At 46.4% G+C, this 17,129-nt stretch overlaps 1 protein-coding gene across 1 annotated transcript in view; it reads right to left on the bottom strand.

Annotated features, from left to right (window-relative positions):
- B4GALNT3 (beta-1,4-N-acetyl-galactosaminyltransferase 3) overlaps nt 1-17,129 on the bottom strand; it is a 106,194-nt gene that overhangs the window by 9,711 nt on the left and 79,354 nt on the right. Inside the window, exons 4-14 of the mRNA XM_079142374.1 lie at nt 13,369-13,464; nt 12,801-12,891; nt 12,078-12,178; nt 11,520-11,587; nt 10,159-10,237; nt 9,968-10,034; nt 6,732-6,875; nt 5,560-5,669; nt 4,497-4,597; nt 4,201-4,262; nt 2,513-3,302 (exon numbers count right to left, since the gene is read on the bottom strand). Coding sequence (XP_078998500.1) covers nt 2,513-3,302; nt 4,201-4,262; nt 4,497-4,597; nt 5,560-5,669; nt 6,732-6,875; nt 9,968-10,034; nt 10,159-10,237; nt 11,520-11,587; nt 12,078-12,178; nt 12,801-12,891; nt 13,369-13,464 — 1,709 coding nt within the window. The remainder of the gene's footprint in view (nt 1-2,512; nt 3,303-4,200; nt 4,263-4,496; nt 4,598-5,559; nt 5,670-6,731; nt 6,876-9,967; nt 10,035-10,158; nt 10,238-11,519; nt 11,588-12,077; nt 12,179-12,800; nt 12,892-13,368; nt 13,465-17,129) is intronic.

The raw sequence follows: 17,129 nt of genomic DNA, 5'->3' as shown, positions 1-17,129 counted from the left end.
AATTTGTGATCCTCCTGCCTCAGCCTTCTGAGTCACTGGGATTACATGTGTGCATCACACATGAATAGACATTTCTTAAAATAGGATATACAAATGGACGAGTATATGAAAAAGTGTTCAATGTTACTAATCATCATGAAAATGCAAATCAAAACCAAAATGAGATATCATTTTAACCCACTAAGAATGTCTACTGTCAAAAAGATATAATAATATAATAATAATGATAATAATAACAACAACAACAAGCTGGCTAGGATGTGGAGAAAGGGTAACTCTCATACGGTCTTGGGAATGTAAATTAGTACAGCCACTAAGGAAAACAGTATGGAGGTTTCTCAAAAACTTTAACTAGAACTACGATATAATTCAGTAATCCCACTATTGTGCACATATCCAAAGGAACTGAAATCAGTATGCTGAAGGAGAGACAACTACATTCACATGTTTATTGCAGCACTATTCAAATAGCCAGGATATCAAATCAACCAAAATGCTCATCTTCAGATGAATGGGAAAATGTATATATACAACATAATGTTATTCAGTCATAAAGAGAATAAAATTTTGTCATTTGCAGCAACATGGATGGAAATGGAGGACCTAGGTTAAGTGAAATAACTCAGGCACAGACAGACAAATTACTGCATTTTCTCACTTAGGTTGAAGTGGGAGAAGTTCCACTTGAGTCCACAAGTTCAAGACTAGCCTGAGCAACATAGTGAGACACATCTCAAAATAAATAAATAAATAAATAAATAAATAATTACATGACCGGTGAAGAACTGTAATTTATATTACACTGAAGGAAAAAAAAATAAATCAATAACTTATTACTTACACATTTAATTTATTCATATAAATTAACTAGGCTAAGTAAAGTTTATGACAAATCCATGTGTGAATCAGAGCATTCAGCATTTAGAGTCCACAATAAAGTTCATTTATTTATTTATTTAGCTGTGTTTGGCCTCATGCATTAAGCAAGCACTCAAAAACCACTAAATAACACCTCTAACCTCTATGATAAAATTTAAACATTGTGGATTATTGGGAGAAAACCCCTAAATCACAATGAGATACCATTTTACATCCATTAGAATGGTAATTTAAAACAAAATAAAATGGAAAATAACAAGTGTAGATGAGGATATTGAGAAATTGGAACTTTCACATGTTGCTAATGGTAATGTAAAATGATGTGGCTGACTTGAAGAACAGCTTGGCAGTTCCTCAAAATGTGAAACACAAAGTTACCACAGACCTAGAAATTCTACTCCTATGTGTATAAACATGTTCACACAAAAACTGATACTTGAATGCTCACTGCAGCAATGTATTTGTAATAACCAAAAAGTGTAACAATCAAAATGTCCATGAACTGATGAATGGATACACAAAATGTGGTATATCTAACACAATGAACTATCATTCACCAGTACAGAGGAATGAGGTAATTGACATCCATAACATGGATGACCCTTGGGAACATTTTCCTAAGAGAAAGAAGACAGATGCAAAAGGACACATATAATTCCATTTATATGAAAAATCCAGAATAGGCAACTCTATAGCAATAGAAAGGACATTAGTGGTTGCCAGGGACTGGGGAGGGTAAAGAAATGAGAAGAAACCACGAACAGATACAGAATTTCTTTTAAACGTCCCTCCCTCCCTCTCTTCCTCCTTCCCTTCCTCTCTTCCTTCCTTCCTTCCTTCCATTAGAAAAGTGTTCTGTGTTGCCCAGGCTGGACTCCATGTCCCGGGCTCAAGCGATTCTCCTACCTCACCCTCTTGAGCATCTGGGATTATGGGATGTACCACAGCATCTGGCTAGTTTCTAGTAAAGGTGATAAAAATATTCTGAAACCACTAAATTGGTCAGTCTTGGTGGCATACATCTGTAATCCCAGCTACTTGGGAGGCTAGGACAGGTCAACCACAAGTTCAAGGCCAGCCTGGACAAATTAATGAGATTTTGTCTTAAAATAGAAGTCTAGATATGCCTCATGGCTGAGTTCTGAGATTTTTTTTTCTTCAATTTTTTATTTTGAGACAGAGTCTCACTAAGTTTCTTAGGACCTTGCTAACTTGCTGAGGCTGGTCTGGAACTTGAGACCTTCCAGCCCCACCACTACTAGTCACTGGAATTACAGGCATGCAACAACATGCTCAGCTTAGCCCTGAAGTCTTAATTTGTACTTTTAGCCTTCGTTCTTCCTGTTTGTCTTTCTCTCTCTATTAGCTCTCTCCTTGAGGGAGGGGACCATATTTACACGCCTTCTCAGGCCTCCTCTGGGGGCCTAGGTCAGATATCCAGGTGTTTCAGAACCTGCCAGGCTTGAACAAAGAACTGACTGGTGCAGATCATTGCCAGGAGCCTGGATTGGGGGAAAATTCCACAATTCTTGCAGCAGGGGGAGCTTGCTATCAAGCACCCAGGTCCCTGCCCTCCTGGTCAGCCAGCTGTGTGTGCCCCAGTCCCTGTCCCCAGGAGAGCCCTTTACCTTACCCCCGGCTCCTCTGGTTGAGCTTCTTCAAGAAGACCCGTGTGACTTCAAGGGCCTCCTGCTCTGGAAGCAGCAGATTGCCAGATGTGTTACAGTTCAGGTCAATCCAGTCTGTCCTCAAGGCTTGGAAGTCGAGATTCTGGGCACTGAAGGTCTGGTCCCAGTTTACTACTGGGTCAAACACGGGTACATATTCGAATACCTCACTCATATCCTCTTCCTCTTCTTCCTCCTCCTCTTCCTCTCTCTCCACTTGTCCTTCCTGGCCCGCAGCTGCCACCACTTCCTCCTCCCCATGCCAACCCCATTTGGGGGCCTGAGGCTCCATTCTGTCACCCCTTCTCTGCTCTGCAATGTATGATTCTACTTGGTTCAGCCATTGGGACTGCTCTAGAGTTTTCCGGGGTCGATCACCAGTGGGCCTGGGTCTCTTAATTTGAGGCTGTTTCCTTGCCAGGCGCCCAGGGGCCTGCTTGTCAGAATGAGGTGAATCTTGACTGGGCTCAGGGCTGAGTTTTCTCTTCGTCTTCTCTGGTGGCAGGACTGGGATGTCACTGGCTCTCACTGCAAAGGGACCTGTGGAATTATGCTTGGAAATGGGAGCCAGTGGGCCCCTTGGAGGCTGAGCCAGGAGCTTCCGCAGGCTTCGGAGGCGGTAGTCAGTGACCTCCTGGTCAGGGGTAGAGGCAGGCATTTGTTTTCCCTCTCCAGTCCTGGTATTCTGGTCCTGGGAGGCAGGGGTCTCCTCGGCCACTTCATACTGGGATTCTTCTAGAAGGTCCTCCTCAAAACCTGTTAATGATAACCATTTCTAATCAGAATTTTTGACCTTTTCCCAAGAAGACATACAAGACTGGTGCTGGTGTGAGACACCAAGCGGCTCCAGATAGGGATTGGATCAAGGGTCTGCCTATTAATTGTGTGACCCTGGGAAAGTTATTCAACTTCAGTTAACCCCAGTTTTTTAATCTACATTATGGCTCCAAAAATCCACCTCTCAGAGGGTGGTTATAAAGATTGTTATGAAGTGTGGCTGGGGATATAGCCTAGGGGTACAGCACTTGCCTAACATGTGTGAGGACCTAGGTTCAATTCCCAACAAAAAACACTAATAAAGTACATAAGCACATAGCAGGTGTCTGGCACCTTTTAGGACCCATACTCCCTCAAGAAGAAAGGTCATAGGAAGATAGGGCCTCTCCCAGCAGAACTTCCCAAATGATATGCCAAGGATAGTGACTCCCTCCAGCAGTCTAAGTAATCTCTAGGGCTTTAAATCTCTGACAGCTGACCCTAGCACACTGTTAAAAAGAATATCATTCTTCACATTTACCTTCATGTGGAAAAGTTGGGAGTGTTGCTATCTGTTCCCTTGGGTATGGGGAGGGGTCAATGTGATTTGGATTTTTAATTTTTTTTCAGTGCTAGATATTGAACCCAGGAGCACTTTATCACTGAGCTACATCCCCAGCCCTTTTTATTTTGAGCCTTGCTGAATTGCTGAGTCTGGCCTTGAACTTGGGATCCTCCTATCTCAGTCTCCTAAGTCACTGGGATTAGAGGAATGCACCACAGTGCCTGGCTGTGACCTGAATTTTTAAGATCCTCAGAGGTAGGGCTGCATGATCTGAACCCCTACCATGGTTACCCTTCCCAGTCTGACCCAGAAGACTCAGCTGTCATTCTGTACCTGGATGCTCAGGTCCCTGCTTCTCTGGCTGGTCAATCTTGATGTACTCCTGAAAACTGAACCTGTAGGAGGAACAGAGATGTGGATTGACTTCAGTTGCCACGCAGGCTCAGCCACCAGCTGGAAAAGAAGGAGACTAGGGAAGACTGTGTGTGTGTGTGTGTGTGCGTGTGTGTGTAGTACCCAGGAAGAGCTAAGACTCCTAGGACTGGGAAGGCAATTGGGGCCACTCTAGTTCAAGCAGCTCTCCTGGCTGGGAATAAGGCTACCTTCTTAACCCATTCAGTGCCACTTACCTGTCCTGGTAGTAAGCATTTTCCTGGTAGAAGCATTTATTGTGGGTCTCCATGTGGCTCAGGCGGGTATAGTCATTGGGATAAACAAAGGACAGATGAACCTGGGAGTGGAGAAAGCAGAAGCAGAAGGAAGAGGGTGGGATCCTGCTAAGGAATCAGTCAACTAGTATTAAGATGCCCTTCACTATCATCATATAAGGGTCTTAGGGACCTGTCTGTGGCAGGGAGCAAAGGACTGCTCTGAATGAAACATTTGGTTACACAACCTGGGATTCCCTTCTACCCATCACATCTGCTCTCCTGCGTCCTCTGGACCAAGCACACCCCTGAGTCGAGTTCTCTAGTTCCACATCACCTCTTCCCCTCTCCTGGCTCAAATCCCCCAGTTACAGCCGTGCATTCCCTCCTCCCTCTGCCATTTCATCCTCTCCTGTCACCTCTGAAGCTTTACCTGCCACCTCCCACAGACCTGAATAGCCCCTCTTCTTACTGACTATACTGCTTCCTTTGCCCCCCTTGAACATAGCTTGAGGTCACTGCCACTAAAAAAACTTCTCAGGCAGGCCTGGTGGTGACTCCTGACTGCTTCCTTCCTGTTTCTGGCTCTCTCACAATCATCTCACATCTGAATATATAGTGTTCAATCTCCCTCTCTGGCCTCTAAATGGACTATGGGTCCTCTAAAGCTAACCACACCCATGGTTGATTTTACCCCAGTGCCTTGTCAGAGTTTAACAAATACCACAGATTGGCAGGCTGGTTGGACTGAGCAGGACAGGGGACTATAGGAAGCCTCAGCAGGCCACCTGACATTACTGTAGCAATTGGTGTGTGCGTGTAGGTGTGGGGGTGAGTCCTAAGGCACAGCACCCATTTGCATCCTCTGCAGAACAGTCCTTCTGGGTTAGTACATGTAAAATATAAGTTTTCCCCCGCCCGGGGACTATCCTGTCTGCTGGGATGGGGCAGAGGGAAAGTGGGGAGTCAGCCTCAGCACCTCCCACCCTAGTCACAAGCAGTAATCCCTCCCCAGTCCTGCCCCAAACCCAGGTCCAAGACTTACAAAGCGGAGACCCTGGTAGCGCTGCAGAGGGAGCCCATCCACCAAGTAGCTAGGTTTGTAGGGACAATCAGGCAGGATGTGGCGGAGGTGGGACTTGGGGATCAGAGGCACTGAGGACAGGAAGGGAAGAGGATTGAAGGCAGGGGATGAGAGCATTAATGAGGCTGGCTTAGAGCCACGGAGACTCCTGGTGGAGGGTGAGGAGTCCTGAAGTCTTCTCTCTAAGTAGCCACTTTTTAGTATTCACTAGTGGTAGCTGTGAATCATGTCCATCAGCTGAGGCTACCAAACAGGTTGGCACCTCTCTTCAGGGGCAGGGGTGTTCAAGGAACACTTTGGTGGCAGAGGAATTAGGACATGCAAAGCACAGTGTGACTTTGGAATCAGTACTGGCCTATCCTGTAAAACCTCTAACAAGGTCTAGAGACTTTCAAGAGACCACAAGCCACCCTAGTGCAGTGCCAATAACTGGATTTTTTTCCATGGGTCTAGCATCCCTTCATCTTCCAGTTGTCTTTTCTGCCTCCACCAGCAGGAAATGGGAGGGGATTGTTATCTTTTAAAATATAAACACTACATTGGGATGTAACTCTGTGGTATAGCATATTATTCAGCATGCTAAAGGTCCTGGGTTTGATCCCCAGCACCAAACAAATAAAATTAATGCTTAAGTGTCAACATAATTCTCATTAAATGACAAGAGTTGGAATAAGGACTCAGACATTTGTAGGAGGGGAGGGATGTATGGGGACTTCTGGATTCTGATTCTATTTCTTGTCCTGGGTAGTGGTTATTCAAATATTTTCTCTGTAATAATTTATAGAACTATAAAATTGAACTTGGTGAGACCCTGTCTCAAAAGAAAAAAGTTTTAAAAGGGTTGGGAATGTAGCTTGGTGGTAGAGCACTTGCCTAGCAGTGGGAGGTCCTGGGTTTTTTCCTAGCAACACACACACACACACACACACACACACACACACACACACACACATGAGAATTGTCAAATTGGACATAAATATTTTTGTATTTATGCTTTCTGGTAATCATGTTATATTGTATACATGCAATAAGGAGAAAAAGATTCTGTGACTTTTGGGATATTGTGGTAGAATTGCTAATTCTCCTATACCAAGGGAACTGCTGCCTCCAGGTGGGATGTGGCTAGGCCTTACCTTGATAGAGGGTGTCCCGAGGATCAGGCCGCAGCATGTCAGCAGGGGGCTGTTCATCTCTGGGAAGGGAGTCAGAGGAGCCCACATGGCTGGCTGCTGTCTGTGGGATGTGGCCCACCTCATCCATCCTTAGGATGGTCTCATCTTGGCCCAGGGAAGAAAGAACAGAAGGAAGCTGTGAGTCTCAGAATCCCACCTCCTTGTCATTGAGGGACAAGGGAAAGGACCCTGACATAGCTTCTGTATTCTAGTGGGTACAGTCCAAAATGTGCTCTGTCCCTCTTCCCAGTCCCATGTGACTTGTGGCTTTAAGTTATTTACCTCCCTTTGCATGCCCTAAGGCATGCATATATCACAATTTTGTACAAATCAGAAAAAGAAACCTCTTTAACAAAATTGATTCCTGCTATAGAAAATTGCCATTATATTTAACTTAATTTTTATTTAACTAACACCTATATAGTATTTATTTTGTACTATTCTAAGCATCTTACAAATATTAACCCATTTAGTCTTTATAACTACCATATGATTTATGTACAGGTTGAGAATCCCTTATCAGAAATACATGGGACCAGAATTGTTTCAGATTTTTGAGTATTTGCATAGGCTTTAGCCAGCTGAGCATCTCCAATCTGAAAATCCATCAGGTGCTCAAAAAGTTCTGGATTTCAGCTGCGCATGCCTATAATCACAGCAACTCAGGCGGCTGAGGCAGGAGGATTGCAAGTTTGAGGTCAGGTTGGCAACTTAGCAAGACTCTGTCTCAAAAATTAAAAGGTGGGGCTGGGGTTCTGGCTCAGTGGTAAAGTGCTTACCTGGCATGTGTGAGGCACTGGGTTCAATCTTCAGCACCCATATAAATCAATAAAATAAAAGTCCAGTGACAGATTTTTTTTTTTTTTTTTTTTTTTTTTTTGTGGTGCTGGGAATTGAACCCAGCGCCTTAGTGCTTGCAAGGCAAGCTCTCTACCAACTGAGCCATATCCCCAGCCCACTAAAAAAATATTTTTAAAAAATTTAAAAAGGGCTGGAGAGGTTAGTGGTAGAGTGCCCCTGGGGTCAATCACCAGTAGTGCAAAATAATAAAATAAAATGTTTTGGATTTCAGAGCACTTCAGATTTAAGATTTTCAGATTAGGTATGCTCAGATGGTACTATTATTATTTCTATTTTATAGACTTGGGCATAAGAATCCAAGTCATTTTCCTAGGATCACACAACTGGCAAGTGGGAAAGCCCAGTAGGAACCCAGGCAATACATTCCAGCTTACAGGTCATGAGGCCTCAAATACTGCATACAACTTAACTACAATGAGCAGGGTGCCCCCTAGCGTGCAGCATAGCTCACAACAGCCAAAATAGGAGGTCAACCTCTGGTGTCTTTATCAAGTTTACACATATTGACCTCTTCCCTGTTCTGTTCTGTTTTGTTTTGTTTTTGCAGTACTGGGGATTGAACCCAGGGCTTTGCACAAATGTTCTTCCACTGAGCCAGATCCCCAGCTGACCTCATCTCTTTTCTAACTACACCACTTGGGGAGCTGCTTGCTTGTCTTTGCCCTCTGTCTCCTGTGTTTGTCTTTAGCCCCAGATAGCATGATAGAGTTCTTCCTTCTACACTCAGGGCTAGCTACTGTTGGCCCCTCTTACTGGTTCCTACCTAAATTTTGCTATGGGCTGCTTTCTTGGTTCACGTAGAATCTGTGGATTCTAACACCCCTTCACCCTCTTATCCCATCCCAGCAGCTCATGACCTGTCCCCTCTGCACTGACCTTTGGCCTCAGACTTTGGTCACCAGCAACGTTCTCCACCACCTTGCCACCTTCTCCCATGAGCCCAGACTGTCCCCTTCTGTCTCTATCCAACTCACTGACTTCCCACAATCACCTCAGTCTCCCTGGGCATTGGCCTTTCCCATCTATCCTTGGGGTTCTAGAGTCCTGCCTGCTCTTCCTGCAGCTGCCTTGGAACTCCATGGGTTTGTTTCTCTGTTTATTTATTTGGTACTTGGGAGGGAACCCAGGGCCTTAGGCATGCTAGGTAAGCGCTCTACCCCAGAGCTACAACCCCAGTCCCATCGTATTTATTTTTAGTGGCACCTCAAAAGTATGAGTCTTGCTGAGGAAATAAAGTATAGTCTTGCTTGTAAAAAAATACAACCAAAGAGTTAATTTCCTACAAATTTAAAGCAGATTACTGTCTCCTCTTCTCTTGCCTTGGTTTTGCAAGAACTACGGTTGCAAATAAGGAACTGGAATGAGGTGTGGTGGCACACACCTGTAATCCCAGTGACTCAGGAGGTTGAAGCAGGAGGATCACAAGTTCCACGCCAGCCTAGGAAACTTAGTGAGACCCTGTCTCAAAATAAAAAGTAAAAAGAGCTGGGGATGTGGCTCAGTGATAGAATGCCCCTGGGTTCAATCCCCAGTACCACAAAGAAAAGGGAAGTCCCTTGTAAGATATATGATTTGGGGGCTGAGGCTGTGTGTGGTTCAGTGGTGGAGTGCTTGCCGAGCATATGTGAGGCACTGGGTTCAAATCTCAGTACTGCATATAAATAAATAAATAAAATAAAGTTTCATCAACAACTAAAGAATTAAAAAAAAAGATATATGATTTGTATATATTTTGTCCCATTGTATGGGTCTCACTCTCCCTTTTTTCAGTACTGGAGATTGAACCCAGGGCCTCATGCATGCTAGGCAAGGGCTCTGCCACTGAGCTATACCCCCAACCCCTCTTTTTACTTTTTTTTTTTTTTTTATTCTTTTTTAGTACTGGGGATTGAATCTAGGGGTGCTCTACCACTGAGCTATATCCCCAGTCCATTTTATTTTTTATTTTGAGTCTCGGTCTTACTAAGTTGCTTAAGACCTCGCCAAGTTGCTAAGGCTGGCCTCAAACTTGTGATCCTCCTGCCTCAGCCTTCTGAGTTGCTGGGATTACAGGTGTGTGACACCATGCCTAGCAATGGCACTGCCATTGAGCATGCTCAGAGCACTTCCAGCAGGATTTTAAAGGGGTTGTTGACCCCGGTGAATGAAAGACCCCTGACAGTAAGGTCCCTTAAGTTCTGCTCATTGCACTGAACCTCCATACCGTGTCCCAAGCACCTTGAACTTTAGCCCCCACCTCTCCCACTTCTCCCTGGACCTCATTCCCCTGAGTGTGCTGAGCTCCATGTGCAGGCACCCCCTGCCTTCATTTCCAGGATAGGGCAGAGCTTACTCACTTGTGAAGAGGGACAGGGAAGGGGAGTCAATTATGGTAAACTTGGCTCCAGGGTCATTCCGTCGCCACTGGAAGAGGAGAGAGGAGGTTATGACAGGTTGGAGGTAGGTGGATTCTGGACTGGGTTCAAGGGACAAGAGGAGGGAAGTGCCAGGAACTGAGCCAGGATTGGCAGGAGAGCAGGGCACTCACCGCGACCTCCACGTGGTCAGTGCCCTCGTCGTTCTGCTTGTGTAGTACCTCAAAGTAGTACCTGTGGGAGGCTGACAGGCTGGCAGGAGGGAGAGCAGGGAAATGGGGTTACCACCCTTGCCCCTCTCCCCTGCTCTGAGAATCCCAGCAGCTTGCCTTTTAACCATTGGGGTTAGATTCCCCACCCTACCACTTACTAATTATGTGACCTTTTCTCTTCTGTCAGATGGGTAATAATAGGACTCACTTCACAGGAAAACCGGGGAATCCAGTGAAATTACAATCCTTTAACTCACAGGAGCAGCCCTGTGCCTGGTACTCTAAGTGCTTTACATATACTGACACTGAGTCATAGAAACTTTGGGTAATTTTCCCAAAGTCATGGAGGTAGTAAGTAGTGGAGTGGGGATGTGAATCCAGGCAGCCCTGCTTCAGAGTTCACATCCTTAGCTGCTGGGCTGAATTTTATAGAAAGCACTCACTGCAGCAATTGGCACATATTATGTGCTCTTTGCAAACCAGGTGGTCTTCTTTATCCTTCTCTCTCCTGTCTCTCTCTCTCTCTCTTTTTTTTTTTTTTTTTTTTTTTTTTTTTTCCTTTTTCTTTTTTGGTGCTGGGGATGGAACCATGGGTTTGCACATGCTAAGCAGGTGCTCTACCACTGTGTCCCACTGATTAACTTCAAGCCAATGCTTGCAGAGGCCACCAGATGGTGCTCCAAAGTTGGGCTAACTTCCCCTTTCCAGCAGCATCTTAGAGGGATTCCAGCTATTATTGGCTGGGCAAAGTCTTGCTTTCCCTCCAGGTTACCATGGGATCATTCTACCAGGTGATCCTGCAGTTCCCTGTAGGAACTCCCAGTTGCCCAGGCAGAGCAAACATTGTCAAGGATGTCACAAGTATATGTGTTTCCAGGGATGAAGAAAATGGGAAGGGGAAGGACCAGGAGAAAGGAGACCTTTTTCCAGGCCTGAGTGTTACTAAAGAGCTTTGTGGCCTTCACTAAGTCATAAGCCCTCTTTGGGTCTCAGTTTTCTCATCTGTAAAATGAGGAAGGACAAATTGAATGGTTTCAAAGATTCTATCTACCCAGAAAGTTAGGGTGCTGGGTCACTCTGAGCCTGTGGAACAGGAAGGCTGAGATGGTGGAGAGGATCGGGGCAGGCTATCTCACTCTGATGTGGCCTAGCAATTATGGACCTCACAATGTGGGCTGGGGTTGTGGCTCAGTGGTAGAGCACTTGCCTAACAAGTGTGTGGTACTGGGTTTGTTCCTTAGTACCACATAAAATAAATAAATAAATAAATAAAATAAATTGGGGTGGGGGGGAGGCTGTCTGTTGTGACCCTTTCTACTCACCTCACGGGCTTGGAAATTTGACTCCGAAATTTCCCAAACTCTCCAGGGGCAGTCCACTCCTTTCCAGTCTAGAGGTGTGGGAAGAGAGAAAGAAGGAAAAATAGAAAGCATGAAGAAGGATGGGAGGTGATGAGTGGAGACAGAAGGGGCAGAAAGGAGAAGAGTGAGAAGGAAAGAGAGTGGATGAGAAAAAGGAAGGAAGATGAAAGCGATGGAGAGAAAACAGAAGAGTTAAAGAGAGGGCTGGTCGACTCAGTAAGATGCATCCCACCATTGCTAGAAGCTCCCTTCTCCTCAAGCAGTCAGCCAGCTCAGAGCAGGAATCCTCAGCACAGAGCTTAGGATGATGTGAACCAAAAGATGTCTGCCTGGGCCCAGTCCACAGATGAGCCTTTTCTGGGCCTCAGACTTTGACTCCTCACTCTTCCCTTTTGTGGAATGGGGTATGGGTGAAAGAGTACCTGTTCCTTTTCACCTCTTTTTCACAACAGAAATGCTAACAGTGATGTTTTGCTCCTGGGACCAGTGGGAGAGCTCCTGGGGCTGAGCTGTCCTTACCTTGCCCACACTGGCCAGCAGCTGAAGGCCTGAGACCTGGTCATCATGGCTCAACCAGAATTCAGCGTTGTCATCTGCAGCAATGGCAAACTGGATTTTCCCTGGGCAGTGGGAAGAGAATGTTCAGGTAAAAGCAAAGAGGGCACTGCATAAAGAATTGAAGGCATTTGTTATGACTTTGTATTAAATTCCTTTCAGGGGGCTTGGTGTGAAGGCTCCCCTCTCTCTACAGTAAGGGTCTCTACATTTTCTTTTTCTTTCTTATTTTATTTATTTATTTATTGGCACTGGAGATTGAACCCAGGGGCCCTTTACCACTGAGCTACATCCCCAGTCCTTTTTATTTAAAGACAGGGTCTCACTAAGTTGCTGAGGCTGGCCTTGAACTTGTAATCCTTCTACCTCAGCCTCCCAAGTAGCTGGGATTATAGGTGTGGGCCACCATGCTCAGTAGGGGTGTGTTTCTATATCCTGGGGGCAATGTGAAGATGGGGAAGATTTACAGAGAATCCAGCTAGCTCCAGAATACAGACAGGGAGAAAAGTCACAACCTTGTGTGTGTGGGGGAAATCATTCCTGTGACTCAGTTTCCCCTCTCCCCTGGATGATGGACTGAGGGTCCAGGCCTCTCAGTGTAGATTTACTTCCCAACTAAAGGCTTATCTCTGGGTCCCCAGTAGAATTCTGGAATAGAAAGGAGGATGGGGCTTTGAGGTACCTTACCATCAGTAAAAGGATGCAGGTAGCCAAAGATGCGGAGGCCGTAGTTGGTCCATTTGGGAGACACAGCCAGCTTCCTCAGGGTTGTGCGGATCTATGGAAGAAAAAGGGAAGGACACTAACTCAGAAGTGGGAAAAGGAAATTGAGCAAATTGGTCCACTCAGGGCTTAGAAAACCAGGAAGGGAGAGAGACATAGAGGACCAAGGGTATGGCATGGCCGGAAGAATGCACATTAGATTTTGGGTCCCACTTGCCTCTTCATTCAGATGACCTTATGCAGTACACACCCAGCACAACTGTATGTGATAATTTGAGTAAACTATATTGTAAGCCACAATGATACTAAACTGAAATGATGCAGAAGGTGGTAGAGAAATTGAAAGAATTCCTGGGAAGGAGTAAGGAATTCCAAGCAGAGGAAAGGAAAACCCAAGAGATAAAGGGAAGAATGTGGACCAGAAAAAGAAGCAAGAGAAGATGAAGGAGCCAGGAGATAAGAGACAGAAGTGGGGCAGAGGAGCTGGGGTGGAAGGAGAGGAGGCAGTCAAGGTTGCCTGGCAGGCACTCACGTGTGGGTACAGTGGGAAGTGGAGGTTCCTCCTGAGCTGCTGGATGGAAGTGCCACACCAATCTTCAAACACATGTAGGTTCGCACGGCCCTGGAACTATACAGAGAAGAGGATGGGTGGGTGAGTGAGTGTGAGCACCTGACACATGTCCTGTGACTCCACAGTTCCAGAAGAATGGAGGGGCCAAGCACAGTGCTCCTGTGAGGTGCAGACGGTCGCCTTGACAATCCATTCTCATTTCGGCACCTATAGCTCCTCTCAGGAACCTGCTATAGTTTCGATCGGTGACATCCCCCAAAGGCCCATGTGGTGAAGACTTGGTCTGGCAGATAGTGCAACTGGAAAGTTGTGGAACCTTTATGAGGTAATGCCTAGTGAAAGGAAGTTAGGTCACTGGGCATGTCCCCTTGATGAGGATATTGGGATCTTGGACTCTTCTTTTTGCTTCCTGGCTGCCACGAGGAGGCACAAATCTCTTCTGCCACATGCTCCCATTATGAAGTACTGCCTTATCACAAGCCCAAAAGCAAGGGGCCAAGTGACATGGACTGAAGCCTCTGAAACCATGAGCCAAAATAAACCTTTTTTCCCTATAAGTTGATTATTTCAGATATTTTTATTGCAGGAATGGAAAGCTGACTAATACAACCTTCACAGCCTGGCCCTGAGGATGGGTCTGTCTTTCCAGATATACATGTGCAAACACACACACACACACACACACACCCTGCTCATTTCATGCAAGAAGGGGGCTGGTTTTCATTCCCCAGGCAAGGGAGGATGGTAATAGCCATGACGAAATAGCAAAGATAATAGGGAGCTGGAAGGAGGAGCCAAGTTGGGTTTCAGCTAAGGACTTGCTCCTCTCCATACCCCCCCACCCAACTCCTAATGAGAGGAAAGCCCTACAGCTGTCTGCTGGTGAAACCTTATCTACTCAGTAGTCTTCACGCTTCTGGCCAGGCTCGGGGGAGCAGCTGGTGAAGAGCTATGGGAGGTATCTAGGGACCCATGGGCTGCTCCCATGCAGGGGCCTCCTGTGGCTCTCAGGCACTCAGAGGCCTCTCAAGCAGTGCTGCGTAGGTAGAAGCAATCTGTCCCCTTCAGGCCATGGCACTGATCAGTGACAGGACTGGGCTTGAAGACCTGGAGTAGAGAGTCCCCTTCAGAAGAAAGGGATAAAGCAAAAACCAGTACTCTGGGTGGGTGGAAGGGCCGAAAGTTTGAGAGGGAAGGGGAAGCAGGGATGCTGTCCCAGTTGATCAGAGTTTCAGATTTCCCTGTCTCAGCTCTTTCCTCCTCCCTGTCTCCAGAGCTTCATCTCCAGGTGCCGGGGCCTCAGTTAATTACACTATACAAACAGCGCAGTCTGTCCCTCCCCTCTGTGGCCCATCAGATACCAAAATCTGAGCTGCCCTTAGGAATACTGGGCAGAGGTGTGAGGGACACTTAAATTGGACGCTGGGGTGGAAGGAAGGGGCATGAAGTCTTCAGTGAGAGCTGGTGGAGGGTGGGGAAGGGAGGACAGAAGGGGCAGCAACTCCTCAGCAGCCAAAGGTCTGGGTGTGGGGTGGCCATGGCCTTGGGGGTTACGTGGCCCAACAGCTGGATCCAGAAAAGACACAGGGAAGCCTGTCCCTTCCTGACCTTTTAGTGACTTGGCACTTCCTGGGCATGCTGGCCTGGTCAATGCTAGGAATGTGGGATCTTGGGAAGCAGCCATCAGTCACAGGAATATGAGTGGGGGGCTGGGGTGGGTGGGAGAGGGAATGTGGGCTGTGTAGGTGGGAGGTGGGTTAAGGCTTCAAGGAAGGAAAGAAAGGGAACATTGTATTAATTCTGGGGAAATTCCTCAAGTTCAGTTTACAAAACTCAGTTGTCTCCTCCCAGTGACTTGCTCTCTGCCCGCTCCCTGGAAGATTTCAGGGCAGTTTGTTCAGATCCCAGGAACTGAGAGGGAGGGCTATGGGGGAGGGCAGGCCACCAGAGACGTCCACTGTGTGTAGCCTGCAGGCCAGAGCTACAGGAGGCTAGGGCAGGGAAAGGAGGGTAAACTGGGTTGGCCACCTCCCACTCCCACTCAGGACCTTTCTTGCTTTAGGAATGGGAACCTGAGGTACTTTGGGAACAGTCAGACCAGGAGAGGTGGGACTGCTGGAAGGGGACAGGCCATTTCCTCAGAGGTCTAGACCCTTACCAGCATCAGTCAAGCCTTCAAACTGTGCCTGCCCTACCCTTGGCTATAGATGGGGGTCTATCAGGGAAGCATAGGTACCCTCCTTCTCCTCTACCTGGATTCGTGTCCCTCCAAGTTTGGGAGACTTTTTATCTAGCAGGGATATGGGACTCCAGCACACCAATCCTGCTCTCTGCCCACATTCTTCCTGTCTGTCAGGGGCTAAGACCCAGGGAAGGGCATGGGTTCCTCCAAGTGCCAGAGCACATCTATGGACAATTAGTTTTGCAACTTTCAGTAAGAAATAGTGGAGAAGATAATCTTGGAACCACCACAATTTAGAAGTGAGGTTATTAAGACTCAGAGAGGTAAACTGACTTCCCAAGGACACACAGCAATTAACTTTGTGGAAATGGGGAGAATTCAAGGGGGTATGCATCAAGAGGGTGAGGCCAGTTTGTTGGGTCCTCACACTGGAACATTCACCATCTTCCACCTCTGTGATCCAGTCTCTGCTGGACCATTGCCAGGCTTGCCAGGCCTGCAGTAGACCTATATGAATCTCAGCTTCTTCCCTTCCACTGAAGTCCTCTCACTGTCTCCAGGATTATCATTCTAAAGAACAAATCTGATCAGGTTACCCTGCTGCTTAAATCTTCAGACAGATGGGCACGGTGGCACAAGCCTGTAATCCCAGCTGCTTGGGAAATCAAGACAGGAGGATCATGAGTTCAAAGCCAGCCTCAGCAAAAGCAAGGTGCTAAGCAACTCAGTGAGACCGGGTCTCTAGATAAAGTACAAAATAGGGCTGTGGATGTGGCTCAGAAGTCGAGTGCCCCTGAATTCAATCCCTGATACCCACCTCTCCCCCGCCAAAAAAACCTTAGACAGACAGTTTTGGAACAAAACCTCTCTCTCCTTGGCTCAGAGCAATGATGCACACCTATAATTCCAGAAACTCAGGAGGCTGAGGCAGGAGGATCACAAGTTCAAGGCCAGCCTCAGAAACTCAGCAGTGCTCTAAAAAAGACTAGGGATGTGGCTCAGTGGTTAAGTGTCTCTGGGTTTCTAGTATAAACAAAACAAAACAAAACAAAAAACCTTTCCCTGGCCTTTCAGATTGACCTACCTTGCAGTCTCACCTCACATTCCACTCTACCCACACCAAATTCCCTGTCTTTGCCCAAAGTGTCTGGTTCTTTGACTTCTGTTTTATAAACACCATTTTCTGATTGAAAGGTCCTATCAGTTTCCCCGTGTCAACTCCTATTCTTCCTCCAGAGCTGTTCTCAAGTTTTCTCTGAAGTATTCTCTTCTTTCCCAGAAGAGTCAAAAGTGCCCTCTCTGGTGCCCTCAGCACATCTTAATTTTTTGAATGAACAAATGCTTTCAGAAGCTGAGCTTAGAACAACATGATCCTGCATTTATTCTATAAGAATCAAGTGTTTTGCATCAGTCAAAGATGAAAGTGGGAATGTAGCTCAGTGGTAGAGCACTTGACAAGCATGTGTGGGGCCTGGGTTCTGACTACTCCAGTGTCAAAAAAAAAAAAAAAAAAAAAAAAAAGTACAGAATACAAGACAAA

The sequence above is a fragment of the Sciurus vulgaris genome (assembly GCF_902686455.1).
Source record: "Sciurus vulgaris genome assembly, chromosome: 5".
NCBI classification, from domain to species: Eukaryota; Metazoa; Chordata; class Mammalia; order Rodentia; family Sciuridae; genus Sciurus; species Sciurus vulgaris.
The sequence above is the reverse complement of the archived record's forward strand: the minus strand, read 5'-3'. Positions and strand labels throughout refer to the sequence as shown.